Source organism: Anolis sagrei, chromosome 8 (genome assembly GCF_037176765.1).
Source record: "Anolis sagrei isolate rAnoSag1 chromosome 8, rAnoSag1.mat, whole genome shotgun sequence".
NCBI lineage: Eukaryota > Metazoa > Chordata > Lepidosauria > Squamata > Dactyloidae > Anolis > Anolis sagrei.
The window spans coordinates 10,582,670-10,597,237 of record NC_090028.1 but is presented as its reverse complement, the minus strand read 5'-3'; the positions used below and the strand labels follow the sequence as shown (position 1 = coordinate 10,597,237).

Below are 14,568 nucleotides of genomic sequence, written 5' to 3'. Positions count from 1 at the left end.
GTGCATTTGTGTGTGTGTGTGTGTGTATGATTTTAATATATAATGTATGTTGAGATGGTGAATCTGAGAGAAAACTGACACTGTGTGGAAGAGCTGGTTGATTTTACATTAATGCATAGCACACTGGTAATGTATTCTCGAAGGCTTCCATGGCCTGAATCACTGGGTTGTTGTGAGTTTTCAGGGCCATCTGGCCATGTTCCAGAAGCATTCTCTCCTGACATTTTGCCTGCATCTATGGCAGGGATCCTCAGAGGTTGTGAGATCTGGAAACTAGTTGCTTCTGGAACATGGCCATACAGCCCAAAACTCACAACACACTGGTAATTTTGATAACCATGCTGTGAGACATAGGCACAAACACCCAGTACAATATTTATTAATTTAGGGATTTCAGCCATGGCGATTAAAGGGGAATCAAAGGACTGCACATCCAAATTTTATGCGCTTCCTCATGTGGCACTTGACTCAATCCTTCTGATCACATCCCATGGGCCTTACAATTTTACATGGGCATCTCTATTTTCTTCTGTGAAATTTTGGAGGTTGTATAGCAGGAGTGTTAGTACACTGCTCATTCCTCCATAGAGAAACACAACATGTTAGCAAGGGTTAGGCTGGAAATCTTCTCTTTGACATGCTCAATTTCTTGGAGGGGCTTCTGCTCATTCCTTGAAAAGCATTCAGCGAGTCCCTCTATCCTCAAAAGGCCATTGTTCTGGCCTTTTGAGGAAGAGAAAAGTAACCAGCATTGGTTGGACTTTTCACCATTGCTGCCCCTTTTCCTTGCCTTCAGTGCAGTGATTTCCAACCTTTTTTTTTTTTGATCAGGGACCACTTGACCAGGGACCACTCTCCAACATTAGTACCAAAAGGGTTACTAGTCAGTTTTTGGTCAATTTTAGATTCGGTTTGGTTATTTGGGGTGCTGATTCAGAAAATTGCATTGGATAGACCACATCAGCCCTAGTTTCTGTTATAGAACACATGCCATCCAGTAGTCACCATCTGCTCATGCACAGAAAACCACTCTTAATGGAACACAGAAAACCATCATTAATGGAACTGTGTAGTTTAACTGTTTTGTATATTGATTACTGCTGTTTTTATTGTCTTTGCTGTTTGGAAACCGCTGTGAGTCACCCTCGGGCTTGAGATACAGCGGTATACAAGAATAGTAAATAAAATAAATAAATAAATAATCTTTAATAATCTAGAGTTGATGTGGTGTATCCAATGCAATTTTCTAAATCAGCACCCCAAATAACCCCGGGAACAGGCCTAAAATGAAGACACAAAGGAGCCCCCACTTTCAAGTGCCACATGGAACGGCTCTCCTCAGGGGGAGGGAGGAGAAGCAGCAGTTAGGGGACTTTTTGGGTAGTCAGCGTCTCCCCGCCGGACATCCCTGTTGCCTTAGCACTATAAGAGGGTTTCATGAGACCAGTCGCTCTAGTTGCAATGGTGTAGTAATGATGAGGCTGCAGACCATATTTTAGTTCTTGGGGACCACTGGTGGTCCATGGACCACAGGATGGGAACCACTGCTTTAGTGTCTTATTAGATGGTAAGCCTGGGGGGAGGGAACTAAGGTATTTTTAGGATGCAAGCAGGAAAGAAAGTACCTAAAATTTCTCTTATCAGGGCAAATGCTTTCTGTTCCTTGACTCTATTATTCTTCATTTTCTCAATGTCGGTAGCAGGGGGAGGCTGGTAGATGTTGCTTCTGCTGTCTCTGCGCACCCCAAAGATAGGATTTGAGTCACCTGTGCAGGAAAAAGAAGTGACATCTTATTGGTAGGATGGAATTTATTTGGTATCTAGCCAACCTGGTCTATTGTTGTTGCTGTTATTAAATAATTGACAGATATAACAAAACTCTCAGACCTACGAGTACTTCCTGGCGGATCTTTTGCCCCTCTTTTCCGTTACGAAAAGGGCAGAAATATTACTGGAAGTAAATAGGCAGAACCTAAGGTTTCTTTCTCATTATACAGTTACAGCATTTTTCTGAATGAAGCAGAGAGCGTTTGAGGACTGGGACATCCGTAGGGATACTAAGGTGCTTGTTTGTAAAGCTATTGTCCTCCTGATGTCGAGCACCCCCCCTCCCCCAAAATAAGGGATAGTGACTTATAGTTCTGCAAAGGGCAAGGGCACCAGGCTACACAACAAAGGTTAAGTCTTGGTCACATTGCCAAGGCACTGACAACAAGGATCCCACGAGGCTTTTGGGAAATGGCTGGATCTTGGGACTTCTGCCCTTTTTGAGAGTTGTAGTTTCCAAAAGCGTGAATCAGTTGCAGCACAACTGGGGTTTCATCTGCCAGCCTTCCCAATGATCATGGACTCTCTGCCTTGGACTTCAGTACATACTATCTCCCTCATGAACTTTCCTCAAAGACCTTTTAAAACATTGGACTTCAGGCTTCTTAAAAAAAAAATAATTCTCTTATTAAATATACTTGGAATGTGGGACAAAGATAGGGTTTCGTTGCTATGAAATGCTTATGATTATGAATATATGTATCTTGCTATGGAATATTGCCTTCCCCCTTTTGCCTTTTGCCCTAGAAAATGTGACCCAGGAATGTTGCAATGCTCGAGGGAGAATCCCTGCCTCCCTCGAAACTCTTTTGTTGATCAACTCATTTGCATGAAACAATAGCCATTGATTTCTTTATCTCGTTCTCTGAGCATGTCTGGCGAGATGAGGAAGTTTTATGAGACTCTGGAAAAGAAAATGATTAAAATTACAAAGGGCAGCGTTGATCCCCCTGAGGTCCGCAGCCCAACCCTGTTTGTTTTCTCCCCAAAACTCATCAAGGACAGGAAAGCCTTTCAGATGAAGATCGCGCCTTGCCAGCCAAAAACAAAGCCTCACATTCCAGCTGGCTGGCAATCCCTAATCCCATCATTTCCCCCCCCCCCCCATTGTTCGCGGTCGTCCCGCCTTGCCTGCTTCTGATTCGTCCATCCACAGAAGCGAGGAAAGCCTGCTGATTGGCCCTTCAGGGGTGAAGTTACTTGCTGATTGGCCCAGGGCGAGGCGGGCCGGCAAGCCTCCTCCCAGCTGTTCGCGCTATCAACCAATCAGCGCAGAGACGGGCGGAGAGGGGCGGGCGGGAAATTCAAAAGGTTTTGCTGTATTTTGTCTATAAAAATGCCTGTAAAATGCCTAGCAGTATGCTTGTGGTGGAATGATTCCTGCAATGCATCCAATCTCAGCTGAATGGCTAATAAAACACCTCGGTCGCTGAACTTCTTCCGCTTTTGGTGGGGGATTTATTATTTTAAATATTTTTATCGCTGAAATTGGCTTTTCCTAGCCTCACCAAGGTTTAAGGACACTCTTTGATGCAGTCCTCGGGATCTCCCTAGCTGGGGAGATCCTCCCAAAAGCAGCTCGATATCACTCCCAACCCTGCTATATGCCTGAAAAATGTGGACTGTCTACAGACGTCACATGCGACTTCTGGAACAATTCCATCAGCGCTGCTTCCAGAAAATCATGCAAATCTCTTGGGAAGATTGGCGGACAAATGTTAGCATCCTGGAAGAAGCAAAGAACACCAGCATTGAAGCGATGGTCCTCCGCCATCAACTCCGCTGGACTGGCCATGTTGTCCGGATGCCCAACCACCATCTCCCAAAGCAGTTGCTCTACTCTGAACTCAAGAATCGAAAACGGAGTGTTGGCGGGCAGGAAAAGAGATTTAAAGATGGGCTCAAAGCCAACCTTAAAAACTCTGACATAGACACCGAGAACTGGGAAGCCCTGGCCCTTGAGTGCTCCGGGTGGAGGTCAGCTGTGACCAGCAGTGCTGAAGAATTTGAAGAGGCATGAATGGAAGGCGAAAGAGAGAAATGTTTCAAGAGGAAGGCATGTCAAGCCAACCCCGACCGGGACCACCTTCCACCTGGAAACCGATGCAGGAGAAGATGCAGGTCAAGAATAGGGCTCCACAGTCACTTACGGACCCACCCTGGAAGATTATCCTACTCGGACAACGAGGGATCGCCTAAGTAAGTAAGTAATACAGTTACGGACTTTTGATTGCTATGATTGCCATGATTCCGGCATTAGGAAATCTTGGATTTGTAGTTTGGTAATGTGTGTGTGTGTGTGTAGTCCTCCCCAGACCACATTACCCATAAGGACTCCACAAGATGCAGTTGTGGCAATTAAAATGGAATCAGAAGAGAAATTAAACATTCAGGAAAGCAAAAGAACAGAAACTTACCTGGTATTCAAAATTACAGGCCACAAAGATGGGGAGGAGGACAAAGGATAACAGGAGCTTAGAAAAGGTACATATACCAAGCAACACAAAGAAGGCAGGAGGAGAGAAAGTGAGCTAAAAATACACAAGAGAGAAAAGGCCTAAGTGGATTGAAGAGCTCTGCTTTCAGGGTATGAAACTTCCATTTTCCAAAGGTGATGAGGGAACCTGGCAGTCGTCCAGTTCTCGCTTTATGTCAGGATCCGCTGGATCTTAGAAAGGAAACTCGCACTCACAAATAGGTACTCGGATTTGGAGTTTATTTCAGTCCATACAGACCAAAGCCAAAGCGAGAACTGAGGTTTCCCGCCCAGAGTCTCCAGATCCCCCCTCCTGGCTTCGCCTCCTCCTTCTCCCCCTTGCTTATCAGAGTTTAGACTAAGATTCCTTTTCCCACAGCTTCAAAGCAAAACCCATGCCCAGATGTCCTGCCATAAACCCATCTATCATGACTACCCCCTCTAGTGTCAGGAAGAAGACTTCTTGGAATCTCGAACATGAAGGCACATCCTGACAGGAATACATGAAGAGATGGAAAGAAAATATTGGAAGGAACATAAGAATAGAGGAATGGAAGGAAATTTGGACGAAGAAATTAAAATATACGTATGCAACAGATTTAAAGGAAAAATGGCTAAAAATGGCACATAGATGGTATATGACACCGTATAAATTAGGCAAATGCTATAGTAATGTTAACACAAATTGTTGGAAATGTAGAAAGAAGGAAGGTACTCTGTTCCATATGTGGTGGACATGCGAAAAAGCAAAGTCATACTGGAAAAAATACACAAGATAATGCAGAAGATGCTAGGCATAAATATCCATTTAAAACCGGAATTATTCCTGTTGGGAATGACAACATCAAAAATGGAAAAAATACTGACAAACTACTATTTCTGCTAACAACAGCGGCAAGGATGTGCTACGCAAAATTATGGAAGAAGGAAGAAATATCAGACACAGAAGAATGGCTACAAAAAGTGTACGACATCAGAAATATGGACCGGCTTACATTTCTATTACCCAGAAGTAAGGACAATCCGACACAAGAGACAAATTGGGGAAAAATTACTGATTATTTAAAAGAGATAAAATATAAGACAATCATTTAAACAAAGAAAAATAACCCTAGGAAGAAGGAAGGAGAGAAGTCTATTATGGAAAAAAGAACAACGAAGAGTAAAAGACAGAGAAAAGGAGAACATCTCCACCAAGATACTCAGGAAGTCATGAGGATCTTCAACTTTTTTTTTCTCTTCCCCTTTCCATTCCTCCTTTTCTCTTATTGTTTTCTCTGCTATTCCTCTCACACATTTTTTTCTTTTTTTTTCTATTTAGAAAAAATAGAAAAAAAATTCTATTTTTTTCCATTTTTTTCTATTTTTTTATTTCTATTTTTTCTATTTTTTCTATTTTTTTCTATTCAGTCTTTTTTAGACTGAAAAAGCTGCCCTCAGTTTATACTCGAGTCAAAGTTATTTATTATTTTACTCTGTTATTACTATTATTTTTATTACATTTATTATTTTACTCTATTATTGGTATTATTACATTTACATTATTTTACTCTATTATTATTTTATTACATTTATTTTATTGTTATTATATTTATTATTTTACTTTATTTATTTATTTATTTATAGTTTTTATATTCTACCCTTCTCACCCCGCAGGGGACTCAGGGCGGATTACAGTTACTGCATTTATTATTTTACTCTAAATGTTACTGCATTTATTATTTTACTCTATTATTGGCATTATTACATTTGCATTACTTTACTCTATTATTTATTTATTTATTTATTTATTTGTTTACAGTTTTTATATTCTGCCCTTCTCACCCCGCAGGGGACTCAGGGTGGATTACAGTGTACACATATATGGCAAACATTCAATGCCAATTTTGACATACAACATATACAGACATAGACAGAGGCTATTTAACTTTTTCTGGCCGCCAGGGGAGCTGTCGCTTTCATCGTCCATCTGCGACACTGATGTTATTATTTTATTACATTTATTTTATTCTATTTATTTTTATTATTATTATTATTACATTTATTATTTTACTTTATTGTTGTTGATTACATTTATTATTTTACTTTCTTTATTATTATTGGAAGGATACGTAAGCACATTTACACTGAAAAAGGTTAGAATAATTGTTTAATCAAAGTTGGTCGGTCTTATTTTAAATTACAGATTTATGTAAACATTGAAAAACATTTAACCTACTGTTTCCTCAGTTAAGGTAATTTTATTGGTATCTATATTTATTTTGTATTACCAGTAGCTGCTGCATTTCCCACCCTCGACTTATACTCGAGTCAATACTTTTTCCCATTTTTTGGTGGTAAAATTAGGTGCCTCGGTTTATATTCGGGTTGGCTTATACTCGAGTACATACGGTAACTCTCTAGTGTGAAAGGGCCCCTAGTCTGTGGAAAACCTTGCTTCCTTCGGTTTGGATAGCATTCTCTCTCACTGTCTTTCACTTGTATTTTGTTTTGTGAAAGGAACATGATCTATACCACAAAATGTTTTTTTCTATCCGCTATGCTATGTACATAGATGCACACAATTTACATCACAGTCCTCATATTTGGTATGTATTTGCCTCAGAACGATATGCACATATCTTGTGTAACTGTTCCTGGGAGAGATCGGAACTATAGAATCATAGAGTTGGAAGAGACTTCATGGGCCACTCAGTCCAACCCCCTGCCAAGAAGCAGGAAAATTGTATTCAAAGCACCCCCACAGATGGCCATCCAGGCTCTGTTTAAAAGCTTCCAAAGAAGGAGCCTCCACCACACTAAACTTTATTAAACTTTATATTCTTCTATATACTGCTTGGGAGACTCTCTTCAAGTCTCCCAAGCAGTAAAAATGCCCAGTATGAATGTGTAGCGTTATTAAGAAATATGTGCTTATTGGAAAGGCGGGGGGGGGGGGGGGAGGGAGTCAGACAACCAATGTTATGATATTTTTAATGAGTTACCTGCAGTAGACAATGACCCATCGATGGCAGTGTTCTCTTCATCTTCCTGCTCCACATTTTTAAGCACCAAAGCAAAGAAAGCAGCAAATCCTAGAACCTGAAAAAACACCAGAAAGATAAATCTGGCACTGGATTCAGTGTTAAACCAGCAATTCTGACATCCTGCATACTTTCCAACTTTAGTGATTTGACTGGGACAGTTTTGAGTAATTCTTTACTGTCCCACTTTTTCAGCTATTTTTAAAATGTCCCAGTTTGCCATCTTGACTGCATGTAGGTTGCTTGGTCACACGTGTCCCTATTTTCACTGTGAAATGCAGGAGGGTATGTATCCTGTCACTACTTTTGTACTGACATGAAAGAGAATGAAGCTGACTGTTTTGTATTCTACATGGAGACTAGACCATGAACAAATAGAGTCAAACTAGGAACTGAAACTGGTATAACCGTTGTCGTTTCTCCTCTGTACTATAGAAAAAAAAACCCAGTGGAACCACCTTTGTTTTATTAAGACATTGGAAATTATTTGTTTAAAATCATGAACCGTTTCTAAGTTTTCTGGCCTAGATGTAATTGTTTATTCCAAAAACAGCAGAACTGTAAAAGAATAGTGATTTCCCATATATACTTGAGTATAAGCCAAATTTTTCAGGCCTTTTTAAAAAAGTTGACCCCCCCCCCCCTCGAGTCAAAGCTATTTATTATTTTACTGTTATTGTTATTATTATTATTATTATTATTACATTTATTATTTCCCTCTATTTATTATTATTGTTTTTATTACATTTACAGTATTTTACTCTATTATTATTTGCATTACATTTATTATTTTACTCTATTTATTATTATTACGTTTATTATTTTACTTTATTATTGTTGTTATTATTACATTAATTATTTTATTCTCTTTCTTATTATTGGAAGGATACATAAGCACATTTACATAGAAGGAGGTTAGAATAATGGTTAAATCAGAGTTGGACAGTCTTATCTTAAATTACCGTTTTATGTAAATATTCTAAAACATTTAATCTACTGATGCCTCAGTTGATGTAATTTTATTGGTATCTATTTTTATTTCGAAATTTACCAATAGCTGCTGCATTTCCCACCCTCAACTTATACTTGAGTCAATACGTTTTCCCATTTCTTTGTGGCAAAATTAGGTGCCTCGGCTTCTATTCGGGTCGGCTTATACTCGAGCGTATACAGTATATGAATGAACAAGTACGCAAGTTCTCTTTGAAATCTATCAACATCTCTCTCCCCTACCACATCTTACAGTAGAAGATGTTGATCCTTGCCTTTAATTTAAACCAGGGGTCCACAAACCTTTTAAACAGAGGGCCACGTCACAGTCCCTCAAACTGTTGGAGGGCCAGATTATAATTTGAAAAAAAAAATGAATGAATTTCTATGTGCACTGCACATATCTTATTTGTAGTGCAAAAAAGACTTTAAAACAATACAGTAATTAAAATGAAGAACAATTTCAATAAATATATGTCTTAGTATTTCAATGGGAAGTGTGGGCCTGCTTTTGCTGATGAGATAGGATTGTTGTTGTTGTGTGCTTTCAAGTCATTTCAAACTTAGGTTGACCTTGAGCGAGGGCCGGGTAAATTACCTTGAAGGGCCATATTTGGCCCCCGGGCCTTAGTTTGAGGACCCCTGATTTAAAGGCAGGACAATGAACTCAACCCTGATGGTGTGGGAAATATATCAACTCCTTCAAGCAGGAAAAGGAGTGTTGACCAAACTTAGAGACAACTCTGAATTGGTTTTGATAATGAACTGACAGAGAAGGGGGAGATCTAATGATTGTAACAGAAAACAATGTTTTGCTGCCTGGTCGGTTGGCACTGTGGGATGAACCTGTTAATTCTGGTGAAATGTAAGCCTGGTTCTCCTGTTTGTTCACCATCCCAGTTGTGCTCAAATTCTGTCTACTCAAAGACACAAATCCATATAAAAAGTATTTTTTAAAATCATAAATGGAGCTAGTGACATCAAGTCCCACTTGCTTCAACTGAGTGGTGGAAAAAAGCCTACCTTTAAGGGCTGTGTAATGAAAATGCTTTCAAAGAAGGAGATAGCCATGGAGATCAGCCACTTGATGGAGTTCTCCTTGCCATAATGCAGCCCGTAGAGCATTGTGAAGAACCCAGAGACACCGCTGGTGACGGCCACCAAGAGCCAACCAATGTAGACAAACCACGGGGGCAGGCCTTTGGGTGTCGGTTCCTTCTTACCATCTTCTGGAAGGCTAGGAGTTGGCGAGTCCCTGGTGAATCAAGATAAATAGGAGTAAATAGGAGATAGATAGGAGATGGATAGATAGTAGGGCTGGGCAACCACGGAAAAAAATGTTTCTAAAATCGATTCGTTTTTTGGGGGTTTTTGCGTTTCGATTTTTAAAAGAATTCTGAAAATTTTCTTTTAAAAAGTTCGATATTTACGAAATTTCGTAAATTACAAAACAATACGAAACAATAATGAAACAATTACGAATCGATTCGTTAATGGCGGACGCGACCACGCAATATGCTAAAAAACCTCCAAATGGGACAGGGGGAACTTCTGAAGCTTCCCTCTCCCTCTGTTGTTGACTGTTGGTGTGATATTTATAATTTTTTTCACTGATTAAACAAACAACAACTATAAAACTTGCCCCAGACATGCGGAAATAATAACAAAACGATTTCAAAACGACAACAAAACGAATACAAAACGAATTCGAAACAATTACAAAACGAATTTAAAAATTCGTTTCGTTTTTTAGTTGCTCCTGAATGGTTCGTTATCACTTCGTTATAAAAAAAATAACGAATTTTTAACGAATTACGAAATTACGAAACGAAACCACCCAGCCCTAATAGATAGATAGATAGAAAAATAGATAGACAGACAGACACACACACACACACACAGGGCCTCCTGGTGGCACAGCAGGTTAAACCACTGAGCTGCTTAACTTGCTGACAAAAAGGTTGGCAGTTCAAATCCAGGGAGTGGGGTGAGCTCCCGCTGTTAGGTCCAGCTTCTGTCAACCTAGCAGTTTGAAAACATGCAAATGTGAGTAGATCAATAGGTACCACTTCTGTGGGAAGGTAACAGTGTTCCATCCAGTCATGCTAGTCACATGACCTTGGAGGTGTCTATGGACAATGTTGGTTCTTCAGCTTAGAAATGGAGATGAGCACCACCCTCCAGAGTCGGATACAACTAGACTTAATGTCAGGGGAAATCTTTACCTTCATACACACATGAACGTGAGGGAGCATACAAAGAGAATCCAAAGTATAAGATATAGCTATTCAGCCCTGTGATAATTTTGGGTTTCATCTGAAGGATGAAATGAATCTGGATGAATCTTGATTTCCCAGGGAACTCTGGGAAAAAAATTCCACCAATAAAGGAGTTTCTCTTTCTTCTCTGCCTTAGGTTGAACTGTTGAAATAGAACCTATTTCAAAACCTATTTCAGTAAAATCAAAATGACAACATGTTAATGAGCAAGTCAGATCATTGCTGGTGACACTGGTTGTGGTTACATTGGCAGGGGAGAAAACCTCTGTTCTAGTACAAAAAAAGCAAAGAGGATACGCTTCCAGTTTTACCAATATGGCAAGGACACTTCCAATTAATCCTCTGCCATTCTATTTTTCAACTGTTTTTAAAATGTCAGTTTCTCCCTCCTCTTTCCCGTTTCTCCTTTCATCTTCAGCTTACTTCAGTGGCTACAGAGTTTCAAGTGCAAAAGTAGTTTGCACTCAATTTAACTCAGTAAGGAGAAAGAGGATGGAGAATGACTTAGGCAAAAGCAAGCCTTTCTTAGCTTGTGTGTTTTTCCTCAATGCCTTTTTGCCCTCTTGACCACACTCTGATGTCGTTTGCCAACACGTGTCCTGGTTTTCATCTCTGAAAAGTTAGAGATCTGAAAGAGTGTTGCGTTTTATCAGAGGTAGCCTCAAAGGGATCCTTCCCAGAATGCCGCTCCTTTACCTCTCACTGTTGGATGCCGCAGAAGACAACTGGCTTTCCAGGAAGTCTTTCATGTGCCGCACCTGCCTCACAGCCTGAGAGTAACTTTGTAGGCTTTGGAATTTATGTGGCCCAAGTAGCTCCAGTTCCAGCTCCACGTGCTGCAGCTGCATGTAGAGGCAACGGTTGTAGTCACGATGCTGCAGACGTCTCCCAATTCCTCTCTCTGGAGTTGGGGTCTTCTCTGCAGCGAACAAAGGGGGAAAGTAAAAGAAATCCTATATATCTGGATATTTCGAAACATTTTAACAAGCTTTAGCAACCTTACTGTGTGTGCTGTCGCACGCTGGGCCTGAAATAATGTCTGTTTACAGAAGTATGCCCAACGGGACGCCGGGGTGCCTGAGCTGAAGGGCCCCTTAGATTTCCCAACACAAAGTTCTACTGAGGCTCAAAATAAGTTCAACAAAGTTCTTTATTTGGGCTTAAATCTTCAAACAATGAATTAAACGCTTTATAACCTTGGAAACCTGGTAGCTTCCTCAATCTGCCATCAAGGACAGGCAACTGGAGGTAAACTATTCTTTTCTTCCTTAGGGAAATCTTCTGACCCCTCCTTGGGCAATCTTTCTCTACCTTGCTGGCGTGAGGCCCCTACTCCCGGCTCCAAGCTACTTTATGGATAGTCCGAGTGGTCCCTTACCAGACAAGGTTTCTGTAGATCTGCCAATCTGAAATGGTGTCCTTTAGTTTTCTCCACGAAGGCTGTAGGAACTGTCCTGTTGCCTCAGCAAAGGCTGGCTGTATTTTCCCAGCAAAAGCTGTGGAACTATCCCTTTACTCCCCAGCAAAGCTGTGGAATTATTCCTTTACTCCCCAGCAAAGCTGTAAGTAACGAAGCCTTTGTGCGGATGGGATAGAGAAAGCCACATGTCCTGCTGTTAGGCTCCAAAAGTGAGACTGAACAAAAGTCCTCCTTTCCCTCCAAAACCCTGGGGAAAGGGGCGGGCCTAAAGGCTCTAATGATGATTGCCAGGTTGCTGGACCTATGACTGCAACCTGGGGAAGCTACCTGATTGCAAAATGCATGGCTTAAATAAATTCATACAAACTAGCAGTGCAAGAAGAAGAAATTCAAATCGCCTGGTACTGCCATGCCAGCACACCGTGGCATAACTGAAAGAAAACCAAAATGATTTCTAACTTAAGGTGACCCTAAGATGGTCCTACCACAGGGCTTTCTTGACAAGATATACTCAGAAGAGGTATGCTATTGCCGTATTCTTCAGATTGAAAACAGGTGACATGCCCAGGGTCACCCACTGGCCAACTCAGTCTCCTAGAGTCCTAGTTCAGCACTCAAACCATTACCATATGCTGACTCTAAATGTATTTCTAACCCCCCTCTGTCCACAGATCTCAAGGAGAAACCTTAAAATCAGCTTAAAAGAAGCCCAAACAGTCCAAAATACTTGAAACAATTTAATAGTTCAGACAAAACAAACACCCAACCCTGACCCACCTCTAACACATACACAAGGTTGAACACCAAACCATGATCTCACTAGGTTCTGAATGCTTGCACAAGCAATCATATTTCAACATTGTGTTGGTTTCAGTCAAGACTCCAAAGGAAAGCTTTCCCCAGTTGAGATGCTACAGCTATTTCTATATAGTTCCTGCACAATATGATGTTCCAAGTAATGGGTCACTCAGAAGATCTTAAGGAAGAAGTTATATATGATCCACTATCCCAGATCCTTCAGAGATTTGAAAGTCACTATCACCATCTTGAAATCAAATTGGGAAAATAATGACAGTCACTGAAAAAATGATGTGACGTGGCTTTTATGTGGTGTTTGGGACAGCTGTTTATGATCTGGAGAAAAGGCTGAATGATATGTATCTTTGAAAATCAGAAAGGAAGTCAAGTAGAAGATGCGGTGACCTTGTATTCTGCTGTTTTAGAAACTAGAAAATGGACTAATACAGTGTTTCTCAACCTTCCTAATGCCACAACCCCTTAATACAGTTCCTCATGTTGTGGTGAACCCCAACCATATAATTATTCTCATTGCTACTTCATAACTTTAATTTTGCTACTGTTGGGAATCGTAATGTAAATATCTGATATGCAGGATGTCTTCACATTCACTGAACTAAATTTGGCACAAATACCCGATACACCCAAATTTGAATAATGGTGGGGTTGAAGGGGATTGATTTTGTTATTTGGGAGTTGCAGTTGCTGGGATTTATAGTTCACCTACAATCAAAGAGCATTCTGAACTCCACCAATGATGGAATTGAACCAAACTTGGCACACAGAACTCCCATTACACATATAATAATTCTGGAAGGGTTTGGTGGGCATTGACCTTTGGAGTTGTAGTTCATCTACATCCAAAGAGCACTGTGGACTAAACAATGAAGGATCTGGATCAAACTTGACATGAAAACTCAATATGCCCAAATGTGATCACTGGTGGACGCTCAATCCCCAGGTTGAGAAACATTGAACTAATGGATTCAAATTACAAAATACAAGTATTCCACCTAAAACATTAGAAAGAATGTCTGTACTGCCAGAACTGTTTTGAGAGGATAGTTGACTCTCCATCTTTGAATGTCTTTAAGCAGGATAGGTATAGGAACCATTCTAGGATAGAGAAGATATTCAGAAAAGGAAGCTATGCTAGCTTCAGTCTAGAAAACTTGTCTTCTTCCCTAAATTAGCTTTTTCAAAATATGAACCAGAAGGAAGAATGGGAGATTATTGTACCAATATACTGCAGGGCATGATGTGAAGAGGGAGAAAGAGAGAAATCACGCACCAGAAAATGTGTGTTTGCCTCCTGACATACCAGTCTGCTCTTTGCCGCATCTATCACCTTCATTTACTGGAATCTAGTCATATCCGAAAATTGCCAGCTTGTAAACTTACCTTGTAAATCCACTAACCCGAGGGTTATAATAATTGGGTCATCTTTCTTCTTGCTCTCATTGTAAAATTCCTGTCCAATCCTGTTCTGCTGACAGATGATGTCCTCGACCAAGGCTAAAAGCTTGTTAATATCAGTCGATTTGCCAAAATCAGATTCAGAGGATGGCAAGGGTGCCTTGAGGGTTTTGAACAGGGAACTGGCAATTCGCCTAATATCCTGGGCATTTGGAAGGAAAAGTTTTTCTTAGATTATAAAAATGCCATTGCATTCATTCCTGCAGATTAAGGAGGGGGATTTAGTATTCTCAACCAAGAAAATCATCAAACTATAAACCTCAGGATTCTATAGGATGT

The 14,568-nt window shown here is 40.3% G+C and overlaps 1 protein-coding gene across 1 annotated transcript in view; it reads right to left on the bottom strand.

The window, feature by feature from the left end:
- Nucleotides 1-14,568, bottom strand: part of LOC132783237 (polycystin-1-like protein 2) — a 90,693-nt gene that overhangs the window by 16,138 nt on the left and 59,987 nt on the right. The window contains exons 30-34 of the mRNA XM_060788337.2: nucleotides 14,215-14,431; nucleotides 11,292-11,514; nucleotides 9,340-9,571; nucleotides 7,288-7,384; nucleotides 1,626-1,766 (exon numbers count right to left, since the gene is read on the bottom strand). Of these exons, the coding sequence (XP_060644320.2) occupies nucleotides 1,626-1,766; nucleotides 7,288-7,384; nucleotides 9,340-9,571; nucleotides 11,292-11,514; nucleotides 14,215-14,431 (910 nt within the window). The remainder of the gene's footprint in view (nucleotides 1-1,625; nucleotides 1,767-7,287; nucleotides 7,385-9,339; nucleotides 9,572-11,291; nucleotides 11,515-14,214; nucleotides 14,432-14,568) is intronic.